The 14,325-nt window shown below is 41.0% G+C and overlaps 2 protein-coding genes and 2 long non-coding RNA genes across 4 annotated transcripts; 3 read left to right on the top strand and 1 right to left on the bottom strand.

The window, feature by feature from the left end:
* Positions 1 to 1,527: 1,527 nt before the first annotated feature.
* Positions 1,528 to 3,384, top strand: LOC123477497. Its single transcript, XR_006652632.1, has 6 exons — positions 1,528 to 1,926; positions 1,992 to 2,054; positions 2,113 to 2,199; positions 2,259 to 2,383; positions 2,456 to 3,261; positions 3,326 to 3,384. It is a non-coding gene; the product is annotated as an uncharacterized LOC123477497 (long non-coding RNA).
* LOC123477496 lies at positions 3,383 to 9,896 on the top strand. The gene is made up of 3 exons (XM_045180881.1): positions 3,383 to 3,430; positions 3,755 to 4,289; positions 9,733 to 9,896. Exons 1-3 carry the CDS (start codon positions 3,413 to 3,415, stop codon positions 9,870 to 9,872), a joined length of 693 nt encoding a protein of 230 aa, XP_045036816.1. The 5' UTR covers positions 3,383 to 3,412; the 3' UTR covers positions 9,873 to 9,896.
* On the top strand, positions 4,612 to 5,240 carry LOC123477498. Its single transcript, XR_006652633.1, has 3 exons — positions 4,612 to 4,832; positions 4,979 to 5,054; positions 5,121 to 5,240. It is a non-coding gene; the product is annotated as an uncharacterized LOC123477498 (long non-coding RNA).
* LOC123477495 lies at positions 8,194 to 9,697 on the bottom strand. Its single transcript, XM_045180880.1, has one exon. The coding sequence runs from the start codon at positions 9,625 to 9,627 to the stop codon at positions 8,287 to 8,289; it is 1,341 nt and encodes a 446-aa protein (XP_045036815.1). The 5' UTR covers positions 9,628 to 9,697; the 3' UTR covers positions 8,194 to 8,286.
* Positions 9,897 to 14,325: the final 4,429 nt, after the last annotated feature.

Raw genomic sequence — 14,325 nt, forward strand, 5'->3', positions numbered from 1 at the left:
TTCACTCTGCTTGACGTTTTTCTCTAATTTAACAAGACGGGTTGTCAAGTTTTTCACGGTCTTCTCCTGTGCTGGGGTACTGTCCCACGCTACTACAAAATTCAGCTTCAGGCTAGGTGGAAGAGACATTAGTATTTGCGTAATGATCTGGCCGTCTTCAAGGGCTATCCCATTAATCGCCCTCAGGCGAGACACTATTTGCTCCATTTCCGTCATGAACTCCATGACACTTTGCCCTTGTTGGATTTTGGATCCATAGAACTTCCTCCACAATACCGGGGCAATCTCGTCAGGAGTTTCCGAGTACGCAGTCTCCATTCGGCTCCACATTTCTTGAGCCAGGTCGCATGACATTAGAGCTCTTGATTTTTCCTCCTGAATTGATGAGTAAATAATCCGCATCGCAGATATATTCTTCTTGTCCCAGGCGCTGATTGCTGCTGTATTGGTAACTCGTTCTTCATTTATGATCTGAAAGGATATTGAGAAATATTCTTGAGTTGGGATACATTATCTCACACTCTCGTGTGGTACACTCTTCTTCTCTCATATGACCAACATATGGAAATCTATCTCTACTCACGTGGCCTACACGTGGAAAACCTTTTAAAATCATACCTCACATGAGCTACATGCGGAAACAAACATTAATTGTCTTCATCTGTTAGGCCATCTACCTAGAGTGTCAACTGTCAAATCGTTGTGTTCAGGTGGTGCCACCTAGTGTGAATATGGCGAACTAAATTGTGTTTCGTGAGGCTGAGTCACATGAGTATTAAGTAATATCCATGTCGAAAAAATTTGCAGATTATAGATAGAATATAAGGTTTCGAAACTCTATTCCGACTTACTAGTCCAGACATAAGGCTAGAGTTATCAACAATTGCAGCTCAAGACACATACACTCATAATTTTAGTTTTTTTTTTAAATGACTCACCGGCTGAGGTTTCATCTCATTCCCTTTAACAATGGTCCAGAGCTCCTCACTTTGTAGAACCAGTCTGACTCCAAATTGCCAAGAATCAAAATTCGTGCCATCAAATCTTATCCCTGTGTAGTGGGGGCGGCCATCTTGCCCTGCCATCTCACTCCTCTGTACATAGAAGAAATATTTGCCAAAGTAAATTTTAAGTTACGTTTCTGGGCCCATAACCTGTTGGAAACTATACCTTACTCTTCTAAGTATAAGTAGACAAAATCAAGTGGAACAAAGTCTATTCAAACCAGATAATTAACCGTAGAGTCGGATCACAGGGAAATACATGCAGAGAGCAATCAACACGCCGTCAGACTAGCAGACGAACAGGGAGAGAGACCCCTTTAGCATTTGCCAAGGGGAGGAGGAGAGGACAGCGTTGCCACACACCTATATATATATTATCAGTTTTGAATCTCAACGCAGAACACAAAGTCAGAGTCATAGAACCCTGGTTGGTTCAGGCTGAGAGGAATCCCTATACCGCGTTTCGTTGGTCTGAATGTCTGAAATTTCGACGTTTTTGGGGCGGGGCACAGTGGTGGAAACTAAAATCAGAGTCATCTATCGAGAGAAAACTGAGTTTTCGACGGCCATTTTGGACGCTTTTCCTATTGATGTAAGAAGCTGTAAGATGTAAAGAAGCTCTAGAAATTCGGGATTTGCGCCAAAATGGTTGGCAATTGTGCTGTTCCACATTGTAATTCAACATACTATAAAAGTGCGCAAATAAAAAGTGGAATTGCTGTGTTCTCCGTTCCAAAAACAGCCGTAGGATTATGGCAACAGCAAATACCGTCAATCGTTTAGACGACCACTTCTCGTATTTGCACGCGCCATTTTGATGAGAATGACATAAAAAGAGGGACTGAAGTATTAAACGTGTTTCATCCGTTTAAACGATGGGTTTTGAAGGAAGGAGCCATTCCGAGATATTTCCTTACACCCAGTAAGTATACAATTCTTTTACAATATGGAGTGGAATTGCCCAGTTACCAAATAATTTTTATTGAGATGAAACTTCCCGACAACCATTACAAAGCATTTGCAATGTGAATAGGAGAAACAATTCAATAGGTAAAAATCAGTTCTGTAGTTGTATTTACACATGCTAAGCAACATTTCAATTATTTAGCAAACCCTACTGTCGATTAAAAGTGCAGGAAGCATCCAAATAAAGAAAGATATGCCTTTGCGAAGAAGAGCAGCCTAAATAAAAAGAGTAATTTTTGAATTTCAAAAATGATGTTATGTTATATTAAGACATTGTTATATAAATAGTTTCTGATGATTTGGCCACCCCCATGGAAGTCGTTCCAGATGAGAACCTTTCAGTTGAAAAACAGTTACCAGCTATGGCTAAACAACCTGCATTAGTAGTCGTAGAAACAATACCGTCACTACCAGTAAGCATCGTTATCAATGTTAATTAACTTCTTTTCATATTTATTTATCAAAACCAATACTTGTTTTTATAGACAGTGGTGAAATTGACGCCGATGGATGATGTTCATGATCCGAATACCTCAAATGAATCAGAATTGAACATTACAACTGAAGAAACCGTTAATGAAAATGCAGAAATAACAAGTACTGCTCAATCATCTTCAACTACAGGTACGTGCATCCAATAATCGTGATATGTCGTTACTTACATAAATCATCATTTATTTTCGTTCTTTTTCAGATGAGAGTATAAAGAACTTCAAACCAAACTTCATCACGTATTTCACATTGGTGTCCCAAATGGAATTACCTGACGGTTGGATATGGTCATTCAACCAAGCCAAAAACGCCATACTTTGCATTTACACGGACCCATTATCTAACGGAACGGTGACAGTGAAAGCAATACTATTCCGAAACTCACAAGAGGTTTCGTATCATCTTAATGGAAAGCACATTGCACCAAACAGTATTCCTACTCATTTTTCATCAATGGAAGACATATCAAACTTAATAAGGAATTTTCACGAAAAAAACATTTGCGTTGGTATTGTTGGAAGCCAGTTTAAAGATGGCGAGTTTTCATTACGGCTCTCTGTAGTTTTTGACGCCAATGGAGTCATTCGATCAGGCTTCTGCAAAATTCTAATGGACAAAAAAACGATGTGTGAAATGTAGCACTTTAAAATGTTACCTACAGAAAAGGATGAAAAGCAGAAAGCACGAAGATTTTTTAACACAATCAGACTCCACAAAAAAAAAATCTGAATTGACCCAGAAAAATGAAGAACTGTATCGTTGTCGGATGCAAAAGAACATTTACAAATGTAGGGCAAAGGTAAAATTTGAATCAGCAAAAAGAAGTATGAAACAATCGTAAAAATGTTACATTGCATTTACAGGATGCATCAACTATGATTGCCAAATTGCGTCGTGAGTGTAGGTTAATGGTCCTCAAGGATTCAAGGAATGGACTCGACCGTCTACTAATGCATCTATCTGAAACGGTAAATATTACAAATTGAGATTGCAATAAGACTTACTTTCTTGAGATATAAGATTTTAATTCTTCTGATTCTTGAATACTTGGACCTTTTAAAAAAAAGTAATTTAAAAGTAAGTCAAATTTACTTACCAATTGTCTTGACTTCTCTTATCACGAGTGGTTACTTAATCGTGTTTCCGGTCTTCCGTAAAAGTAAAGGATTGCCCATGTCTTCCTATCGATTATGCATCTCAAACTTAGAAATATAACAATAGTTTTCGTTGGTATAGATATGAATATTAACTTGCCTTTCATTTTTTTGGCCGGTTGTATCCTCGGGTTTCAGGAGAAACAGGTTGTCAAAATGTTTATTGCCAAGGCAGCAATAGATCCGGCGCATGACAAACACCGTCGCACAATGCGATTCGAACACTCCTTCCTAATTCAGTGTGCCATTCTCAGAATGAAAAGTCACACAGCATATGTACATCTAAGAGCGAATGGATTGCTCCCCCTCCCAAGTCTTTCTACTATGAGGAGGTTATTAAGCTCCGCGGAGTGCAAGTTCGGATTCAATTCACTTGCGCTAGAGCATATATCGGAGGCATCGAAAGGATTGCAACCATTCGAACGCTGGGGCACACTGATGTGGGATGAAATTTCTATAACCAAAGACATGAGATTCGATACTAGAAGTCTTAAGTGGAAAGGCATCGTCGACTATGCCGGGGAGACTACCATCATGGTTCCAAATGGACTTGCTGATCACGTATTGATGTTCGTCTTCAGGCCATTTCTGCAAGGTTGGATCCAGCCATTTGCGTGGTTTGGCACTAAAGGTGGTGCTCCCGGTGTAGTATTACTAGAACTCGTTACGAAAAGTATTTTGATTTGATTTGATACGGTAGGTGCTACTGGCCATGGCTGGTTGCCACTGGTGACAGTTTACGGGTCGCTATGGCGTCCCTTACACACCTTCGCTTCGGTTTATTGGATTTTTGTTGTAGTTACATAGCACGGAGGCAAAAAATAGACATGAGAAAGGGGAGGGGGGAATAACACAGAATTTGGACGGTTAAATTAAATTCTTTCAATCAGATGTGTTTCAAGAAGGAAGGCTATGAGGGAAACCACTATTTTCGTTTGCGTGTGTTTAGGGATGGAGCCATTCAGTCCTAGTAGAGTTGGTACGTCGAACGGGATGTTGAGGGGGATGAGTTTCCTTTCGAGTTTGTCCCTCGCTTCAGAATATTCTTGGCAGTAGAGGAGTATATGTGTCGCGTCTTCTTGTTCTGGGCACCCGTGAGGACATTCATCTGGTATTTCGGGGTCCAATCTGCTCATGAAGTGGTTTAGTTTATTGTGCCCGCTGCGTAACCGAAGCATTGCTGTTTGGATATTTCGTTTCTTGTTAATGTGCCAAGGTAAGACTCCAGTCTCGTTTCTCTGCGTCACCGCCATGTTGTTTGTTTGTGTTTTCAGTTTCTTGAAGGTGATATTGTTGTATTTAGATTTGACATTGTTGATGGTTTGGTTAATGTCTATTTTGTTTTGGATTGTATTTTCCCAGGTCCTTTTTTGTTTTTTTCGGATTTCGGTGGCCAGTTGGTCAGCAATTTCGTTTCCTGGTATCCCAGCATGTGAAGGTATCCACATTAAAGTGACTTGTGTCCCCGATGAATTAAGATTTCTAATTTGATTGATTATTTCAGGTACTGCTGGACTTGCTTCCCATTTGAAATTTGAAATTGCTTGAACAGCTGATTTGGAATCAGTGTAGATGGTGACTGAGGGAATTTTGTGCTCGTTCAGGTAGTAGAGGGCTTGCCTAATGCCATATAGTTCTGCGATAAAGCTGATGGTGGGTTTTTGAAGGAACCAGGCCTTTTTTTTCTCCATGTAGGGGAACGTAGAATGCACATGTGGATGTTTTGGAAGACTCGCACACTGATCCATCAGTGTAGATTGCTAGGTGGTTGGGGTCTTGTAATGAAGTAAGGGACAGGAAGATTTGGGCTGTTCGAGTTGAGTTGAGTGCTTCTTTTTTCTTAAGAGGGAAGTATTTGGTGGGAATGTGAAAGTGTTTCCATGGCGGGAGAGGTTCAACTTCCGGAGTATACGAGACGGGGGATTTGAAGAGGGTTTTAGTTGTCTGGTCTAGTTTCCTTAGATGGATAATGGCTGCTGGGGTGCTGTTGGGTTTCCATTTCGCCGTTGCTTTGATTAGTTGTTGGACTGTGTCATACGCTGGGTTCCATGGTTTTTCATTAAGTCTGATGAGGTATCTGTAGGCTAGTTGTTCCCATCTACTTTCAACTGGGTGGATGCCGGTTTCCATGTTTAGTAGAGCTCTTGGGGTAGATTTAAAGCAGCCTAGTATGATGCGGGGAATCTGATTTTGGGCTTGATTAAGCTTGTTTAATCTTGTTTTAGGCATGGATCCAAGGACGAACGAGCCGTAGTCGTATGCGCTCCGAATCATGGCTTTGAAGATGCGGATAAGGAGTGGCAGTTTCAAGGTATTCTTTCCGTATGTCAACGTACGGATTAAGTTAGCTCTTTTCTGTATCTTGTTGATGATTGTCTTTGTGTGGGGTTCCCATGAGAGTTTTTGATCCAGTGTGATTCCTAGGAATTTGTATTGGAACACTTCACTTATGTCGGCTCCACTGAGTTTAAATCGGTGTCCTGGTTCATTTGTCCTTTTCTTTGTGAATGTTAGCGATGCACATTTATCCACGGAGAAGTGGAAGTTCCAACTGATGGCCCATTCTTCTATCTTATCTAGTAGGTCTTGGAGTGGACCCTCTGCCTCTTTCTTCGTTTTAGCGGTGTAGTAGATCGCGACGTCATCGGCGAAGAGGGATGTTTCGCATCCGTTGACCGGCATTGGAAAGTCCGCGAGCATGATGTTGAATAGTAGGGGGCTGAGGACACTTCCTTGAGGTACTCCTTTGCATATCTCTCTTTCATCAGAGAGGTTGTCATCTACCCGGGTTCTGATGCTTCTGCCGGTAAGGAAGTTCTTAAGCCATAACAGGGTGTGTCCTTTAACTTTTGCTTTTGTTAATTTAAACAGGAGTCCAGTTATCCAGACATTGTCATAAGCTTTGGATATGTCTAGGAAGATTGCTGTGGTGGAGTGGCTGTTGTTGAAGCCTCTTTTGATTGCTGACTCTATCCGGATCAGGTTGTCTGTGGTGGTGCATCCTCTTCGGAATCCAGTCTGGACCTTGGGGAGTAATTTTAGATGATCTAGATGCCACTTCAGTCTGTTGTTAATCATTTTCTCCATAGCTTTACAGAGACATGAAGTGAGGGAGATTGGTCTGTATGAGTCGGCGCTTCCTGCTGGTTTGTTTGGCTTTAGGGCGGGTGTCACAATTGCGCATTTCCACTCCTTCGGTACGTATCCTTTTCTGAACAATAGGTTGAGCAATTGTAGGAGAGTCTTGCGGTTTTCTGCATTCAGGTTCTTCAACATCTTGTTGTATATTCTGTCGATGCCCATAGCTTTGTCGGGGAGTTGGGAGAAGCTCCTGGTTAGTTCTTGTAGGCTGAAATCCGAGTTGATGGGATCTAGGTCGGTTCCGGAGAGATTCTTGTTTATTTCTTCCTCGTACTCAGGGTTTGAGGGCATCCTGGACTGGTCACTATCATATGGTGGGGAGAAATGGTCAAGATAGATGTGAGCTTTCTCTAGGGGGTCTGCAGTCAGGTCACCGTTGGCTTTCTTGAGGGGAGCGATGGTGTAATCTTTCCTTCCGTTCATCATGGCCTTGGAGAATTTCCAGAATTTTGATGAGTTGCCGGCGTCCATCGTATCTAGGTGTTTCTCCCATGCATTGTTCTTGGCTGTCAATATTGTCCTTTTCTTGATTGCTTCCATTTTGTTCAGGTTTGACTTTTCTTCTTGCAGAAGGGTAGAGCGCCAGGTATTGAATGCTTTTTTTGCATTCTTTGCTGCAGCTCTGCACTCCGACGTCCACCAGGGTTTCTTAGGCTCACGGTGGGAATCACTATTTTTTGGGGCGAAATGTTTGTTACTAGAGATCATGAGGGATGAGTAGAAGTTGTTGTATGCCGCTTCAGGGTCCCTGGTTGATGGGTTGTTATTCTTTAACTGGGTCGTGATGTCTTCGTTCCAGTTCTGCCATTTAGATTCTTCGAATTTCCATTTTGACTTTGGTGGTGCTTGGGGGGTCGAGTTTAGTTTAACTTCCATGAAGACGGGCAGGTGGTCGCTTCCCCAGTACGGACCAGTCCTTATTGTTGTTAAGTTGGCTATGTCGGGTGTGCACAGTGTTAGGTCGATTGTGGCGTTACGGTTGTCGGATAAACTTGGTCTCGTTCCGAGGTTCTTTGGTGTCGCCAGGATGAACCTTCTTTCGTTGTGTAGATAATTTTTGATAATTCTGCCGCAGGTGTTGGATGGGTATCCGTCTTCCCATAGCTCGGAATGAGCGTTTAGGTCGCCACCGGCGATGACACTATTTCCGGTGTTGGTGAGTATGTTTTCAATTTCTTCATAATTGCACCGGTTTCCATTTGGGCAGTATAAGGATAGCACTTCTAATTCTTCTTTGTTTTTCAGTTTGATGGTGACTCCAATAGCTTCAAAATTCTCGTTGGGTTCGACGCCGAGTGTGGTAGCTTGCATATTCTTCTTGGTCAGGATCGCTACGCCTCCTCCTTGACTGACACGATTGAGAACAAAAGAGTTGTATGATGAGAATTTCACTTTGTATTCGTTTTTCCAATGGGTTTCACTTATTAGAACAATGTGAGGGTTGTGGAATCGTAAATTGTTTTTGAATTCTTCCAATCTAGATTTATAGAGTCCTCTAGCGTTCCATTGAAGTATCTTGAGTGGGGGGGTCATGACTTCCTAATTTTTCCGGGTGGCTCGAATCTTGTCGTCGACGATTTGGTTTGGATGGTTCCTTTGGGGGTTCCATCCTTTGGATGTTCTGGTCTGTTCATCTGGTCTTTTTCTTTCCGTCGGGCAGCTCGGTCATTTAGGTCCTTCATCAGCATGTCTTGGAGCATGGTCATACGGTTGTCGAGGCTGGTGAATCCGGTTGACATCTGCGTTTCTAGTTTGAGTAGTGGTGCCATTTGGATTTTCATTGATGAGATTTCTTTCTCAACAATCTGGAGTCTCGTCTCTGTTTCGGGTGGAGTAGATGGTTTCTGGGCAGTTTTCTGCATTTCTTCGATTTTCTTTTTGAGGCTGTCGATTTTCTGTCGGATTGACGCGTCTTCGGTGGTGTGTTGGTAGGCCGGTGGCCGTCTGCTTGACACGGGCGTGGGGCCGGAGTGGAGTCTGCCGGCTTCCGTAACTGACATGTTGTTTTCATACGCGAACTTGATGATTTTTTGTTTGTTTGCGAAGATGGGGCAGGCTGCTGTTCCTGCTGCGTGGTCACTTTTTGAGCATGTTGGACATTTTTGGGGGGATTTGCACTGGGCGTCTTCTTCATGTGTGCTGGCGCATTTTCTGCAAACTGGTGGTACTGAACATACTTCTTCTGGGTGGCCAAAAGTCCAGCACTTCCGGCAGAGCGATGGTCTTGGGATGTATTTTTTGACGGTGAATATTTCGTGAGCGATGGTGACTTCCCGTGGTAGAGTTTTGGTATTAAAGAATAGTGTTACCATGGGTAAGATATTCGTGGCGTCGTTCGGGCCGAGATTTGAGAATCTCTTTACTTTGATGACACCTTGGCTGGACAGAAGGTCTAGTAGTTCTTCCTCCGTGTTGTTCGGCGGCACATTGTACATGACACCTTTAACTTCTTGCTCCGATTTGCATAATGAGCAGGATATTACATGTTCGTTGACTTGTGTCTGCTGGAGTAGAAGGTTTTTTTGTTTGTTTGAAGTAGGGTAGATGTAGAGTTCCCCACGCTGCGTCCACTTTGTCCCTGGTCTCACTTGGCCAATTAGTGTCATAAGTCCGGCGATGAAGTTTTTCTTGACTGTGAAGTTCCAGGGGCGGAACGAGCATGGATCGCTGATTAATTGGATGATGATTGGGGCACCGCTGGCTGGGCTGTTGAAAAGGTCTGAGAATCTGGGATTCGGTCTAACGTCGTGTGCGATGTCTCCTTTCCTTTTTAGTGGGGCCGTTGGTGATTCAGGGTCTCCGATGTTCTCAGATTCAAGAGAGAAGTTCTCAGAATCTACGTAGTCCTCGTTGATGTCCATGCTTGCCATGGGGCTTATGGGGGGTACGCCCCCTTATTTTGACTTGTGCACTAATGGAGAGCGGTTAGTAGGTGACTGCACTGTTCCGGGTCTCAAAACCGACTCTTACGAAAAGTATTGTACGTCTTTTCAATGCTGGGGCTATCGTGAAAGCGTGCGTCTGCGATGGGTTTTCAACCAACAAATCGCTGTATGAAAAAATGCTAAAATGTCAAAACTCGCTTAATACTTATTTACTGTTTCGTACTCTTTAAGGAATTCTACCTCGTGCAAGTTGTTGAAAAATAAACGATAATATATATGATAAAAAATTAGAGGAAATAAATTGTATGTTATTATTCAATACCTACCGAATTGTTTTTTTTTTATATATATATATTAGGTGCACTGATCTGGTGTTGGTTGTTTTCGAACTCCAACAAATTCTCCAATTTTTCAAGTGTCGTCTGCTTCATTCGTTTCCTTATCACTGCTGCAATTGGCTGTTTAAGTTTTCAAAGACATTTCGTTATTGGTGCATTCGATGTAGTGCATTACACACCCGCTGGAGGCTCTGACTGCTATTTCCGAATTTTAGCACGAAGACAGACGATTCCCCCCCTGTCGTGAACGAACCAGGGTTCTATGACTCTGACAAAGTTATAGTGGTTGTTTGAAGGCTGCAAGAGGGAACGGTCTCTTAAAAGTGTTGGAACGCAGTCAGTGGAGCTGTTTAGAACAAAATGCAGTAATGGTTGATTGAGGGGTGCAAAAGGGAACGGTCTCTTAAAAGTGTTGGAACGCAGTCAGTGGAGCAGTTGGGAATACCATGAATTGTTGCTTGGTTTAGAGGTGCAAAAGGGAACGGTCTCTTAAATGTGTTGGAACGCAGTCAGGAGAGCTGTTGAGAACAGTATCCAAAAGCTGTTGTTTGATGGCTGAAAAAGGGAACGGTCTCTTAAAAGTGTTGGAACGCAGTCAGTGGAGCTGTTGAAAACAGTATGCAGTGGTGACTGATTTAGGGGTGCAAAAAGGAATGGTCTCTTAAAAGTGTTGGAACACAGTCAGTGGAGCTGTTGGGAACAAAATGAAGTGGTGGTTGTTTGAGGGGTACAAAAGGGAACAGTCTCTGAAATGGGCTTCAATGCAGCAAAAGGGGCTGTTGAGAAGCCAAGGAATAGGTGGTTGTTTGAGGGATGCAAAAGGGAACGGTCTCTCAAGGGTGTTGGATACAGTCAATGGAGCTGGTGAAAACACAAAGAATTGAGGCTTGTTTGAGGGATGCAAATGGGAACGGTCTCTGAAGATTGTTGGAACACAGTCAATGGAGCATGTGAAAACAAAATAAATGGGGGCTTGTTTGAGGGATGCAAAAGGGAACGGTCTCTCAAAGGTGTTGAAACGCAGTCAGTGGAGCTGTTGGGAACAAAATGCAGTGGTGGTTGTTTGAGGAGTGCAAAAGGCAATGGTTTCTGAAATTAATTGGAATGCAGTCAATGAAGCTGTAAAAAAAACAAAGAATATGTGGTTTGTGAGGGATTCAAAAGGGAACGACCTCTAAAATTTTGTTGGAATGCAGTCAATGGAGCTGATAAAAAGACAATGAATTGGTGGCTTTAGTAGAAGGAAGCAAAAAAACAGTCCATTACAGTTGGTTATTGCATATTTAATTGCTTGAAATTAGTGAATATATAAGCAACCATTTGGCGGGCTTATGGGGAAAATTGCCCAACCAAGTTTCCCTTATATACGCGCCAAAAATGTTCAAAACCCCGTTGGTAAAAAGAGCGATTTTTCAAAATTCATAACTTTTTACATATTAATTTTAATTCATTTCTGAAAAATGAACAGTATATATAAAGCTATTTTCTATAGGAATAAAAATTTTGGTAGCTATGAAAACATTACAACTAAAAAAAAAATCGAAAAACATGTTTTTTCCTATACCTCCCTAACAATCTCGACTACGTTGTTTAGCAGCGCCAACTACATTCCTGAAAACGACGACACTTTCCAGGGATAGGAGTGTCCCTACCATTAAGCTCTTATACCATGCTGGTATCATTTCCTCTATTATATGGGACACCTTGAGAATATTGCTTGTTGAAATCAAATCCATGTGTGACAAGAAACTGAAGAGCAGATGGTTCAACTAAAAAGTCTTCAGCACATAATGCCATGAAATTGAAAGTTTGTACACTAAAATTTAAACACACTCTGACAGTTTAAAGCAACTCAGCCCTAAAGAAATGATGGATCGTGTTTTGGCTACTTCACTTATGTTTTTGTAACGGTCATCAACAGCTTGGGAATTTATTAATTTTCTACTTCCCAGACCACTCAATTCCTAGCAAGCAAAAATATTGTTAACTGATAAAATCATTTAACCATAACCGACTTATCCACATACACAGTCATCAGCTATGAAAGACGCGTTTTGGATGGAACATACAATACTTGGCCAGACAAACTGCAAGTTATCCTTGTGAGCATCAACTGGTACCATCAACTGGTACCATAAAACTTTCCTCCATATCAATGAAAGAATGCAATGAAAATTTTAAGGCTAAAAAGGTGTCGTTTTGAAAAATTGTTAGAACAGACCAAGCATTGAAAGTTTGAAACAAAAATAACGACAGACGACGGAAGGCCTCGTTGCCAGCCCGGGTATCGTACCTGAAAAAAAAATGAAATCTGAAAATGTAAATTTTCAAGAATTAAAGATGAAGTACCTTTCATTAGACATTCTAGTCATGGAGCCGGCTTGACCAAGCAGTTGGGCCCACCGTGTTGCATGTGTGTCGTAGTAAGATGAGTCATTGGTGCTGGCTAGGTCGCAGACCGTCCAGATGGCCTAGGTCTGGCGATGGATTCCGAAATGTTGATGATCATTTCCGTGAGAATGCCCCCCCATTCATTACTGTGATATTCGTGAAGTTGTACCCCTCTGCGGAGTACGCGTGGATATGATTAGTAAAATCACGTGACTATGTGAAACATTTCCGTTGAAATAGAAATTCCGCTAGGTTCAGATTCATCTGGGTGTCAGATAACTGCTGAGAGCCGGGTGGGGTACCCGGTAAACTCGGAAGGCCCTGTGAGGATTAATACACACACACTACGGTGGATCACCCAACTGTTATGAGTGAAGTTACACCCTTTTTGCATGTTTTTCAGGATTAAAAAACTTATTTCTATTAGGCCATATCTATTTTCAAGCAGACTATCTGTTTAAATGAGTGTGATAATTATTGCTTCCGCAGAAAGTTGTTTTTTATTTAATTCAATTATTTGTAATACATTTATTAGACAGAATTTAGATTTAAGTAATTTGTAGTGTAAGAAGAGTTTTTTATTGTTAAGTAATATATTTAATGTCTTGTCATTTAAAAAATTTTGGTTAGGTTTAATAAAAAGCATGAATAATGTCTTAAACTGTTAATTAATGCAAAGCTTTAGATTTGCATTCAGTGTGTTGGCTGTGTTTTCCATCCACTATGGAAATTACACTATTGGATACAGAAGGTAAATAATAGTGGCATTATAAAAAAAAATTAACATACTCATCAAACAGGTAACTTATTTCACAATATTTTAATGTCATGGCCCTGACATCACTCATTTGTTTTTCCTTTTCCAGGTATCAGAATCCCACTGGTATGAAAACGGAGCAACAACCAAGAATTCAATAGTCAGTTGGAAAGCGACCTTCCAAACCTACCATAAACAACTAATGACAAACCTTTTCAATCTAATTGGGTATTTTTAAATTTATAAATGTATTTAAATAATTAAATAATCAAAATAATTTGTTTGTGTCACTCGTATTTATTTTATGTTGAATTTGAAGAAGACATTTGCTATTTACTCTTAAAATTCACTGAATTTCTTTTTAAAAAGTACTTTTATTTGCATAACAACATTCAACGTTTAAACGTTTCAAATTTAAAACGTTTAAATAATAATAAACAAAAGTTAGAATTCAAATTTGAATTAGGCGCGTCATCAAAATGGCCACCGCAATGAATGTCGGATATATATCTTATAATATACATATTTAAGGACATGTAAATTGGTGGAGGGGATGGTTACTAACCAAAGCAGCGCTATTATGCTCGAAAGATTATATCGTGATTGAACTGCACTTTGCGCGTCATCTATCGTCACATTTTCCCGACAGATAAGCTGATCCTTCTTTACGGTTAGAACGGTAAAATGTGAGCTTTTAACAGAAGGGCAAAACGATTTACGACAACATTCTTCCCGTATAGAAACAAAAAAGAAAGCAGCGTGTCAATGTTCAACAAAATCGCCCAATTATTCAGCGGTTAGGCAATTCAAAAATGCTCTTCCTTATCTCCCCCCTACCGCAATGTCTATAAGTATCGCGCAACACAAATTTCGACGAAAACTTGACACGTTAAACAGATCCCAAATGCAAAAATCATTTACTGCTCTATATTCCGATAGAGTATAGTACTATATAACAATATTTGATGCATTAATACGTGCGCATCTACACACACAACAAAAGGTTAAATACGGCCGGATAAATGTTGCCGATCGCCGAATAAAAAAGAAAGAAAAAAACGACCAGTCTGTTACATATAGCTTACCTTCCGGCTGATTCTCGGGGTCCGGTCCAGAACTATTCACAAAAAAAAAAAAAAGAGGAAGAAAACGGCCGCAAATGATTGAGGCATCAACGTTCGCATCGTTAAACACGTA

This window comes from Daphnia magna, unplaced genomic scaffold (assembly GCF_020631705.1).
Source record: "Daphnia magna isolate NIES unplaced genomic scaffold, ASM2063170v1.1 Dm_contigs074, whole genome shotgun sequence".
Lineage (NCBI taxonomy): Eukaryota > Metazoa > Arthropoda > Branchiopoda > Diplostraca > Daphniidae > Daphnia > Daphnia magna.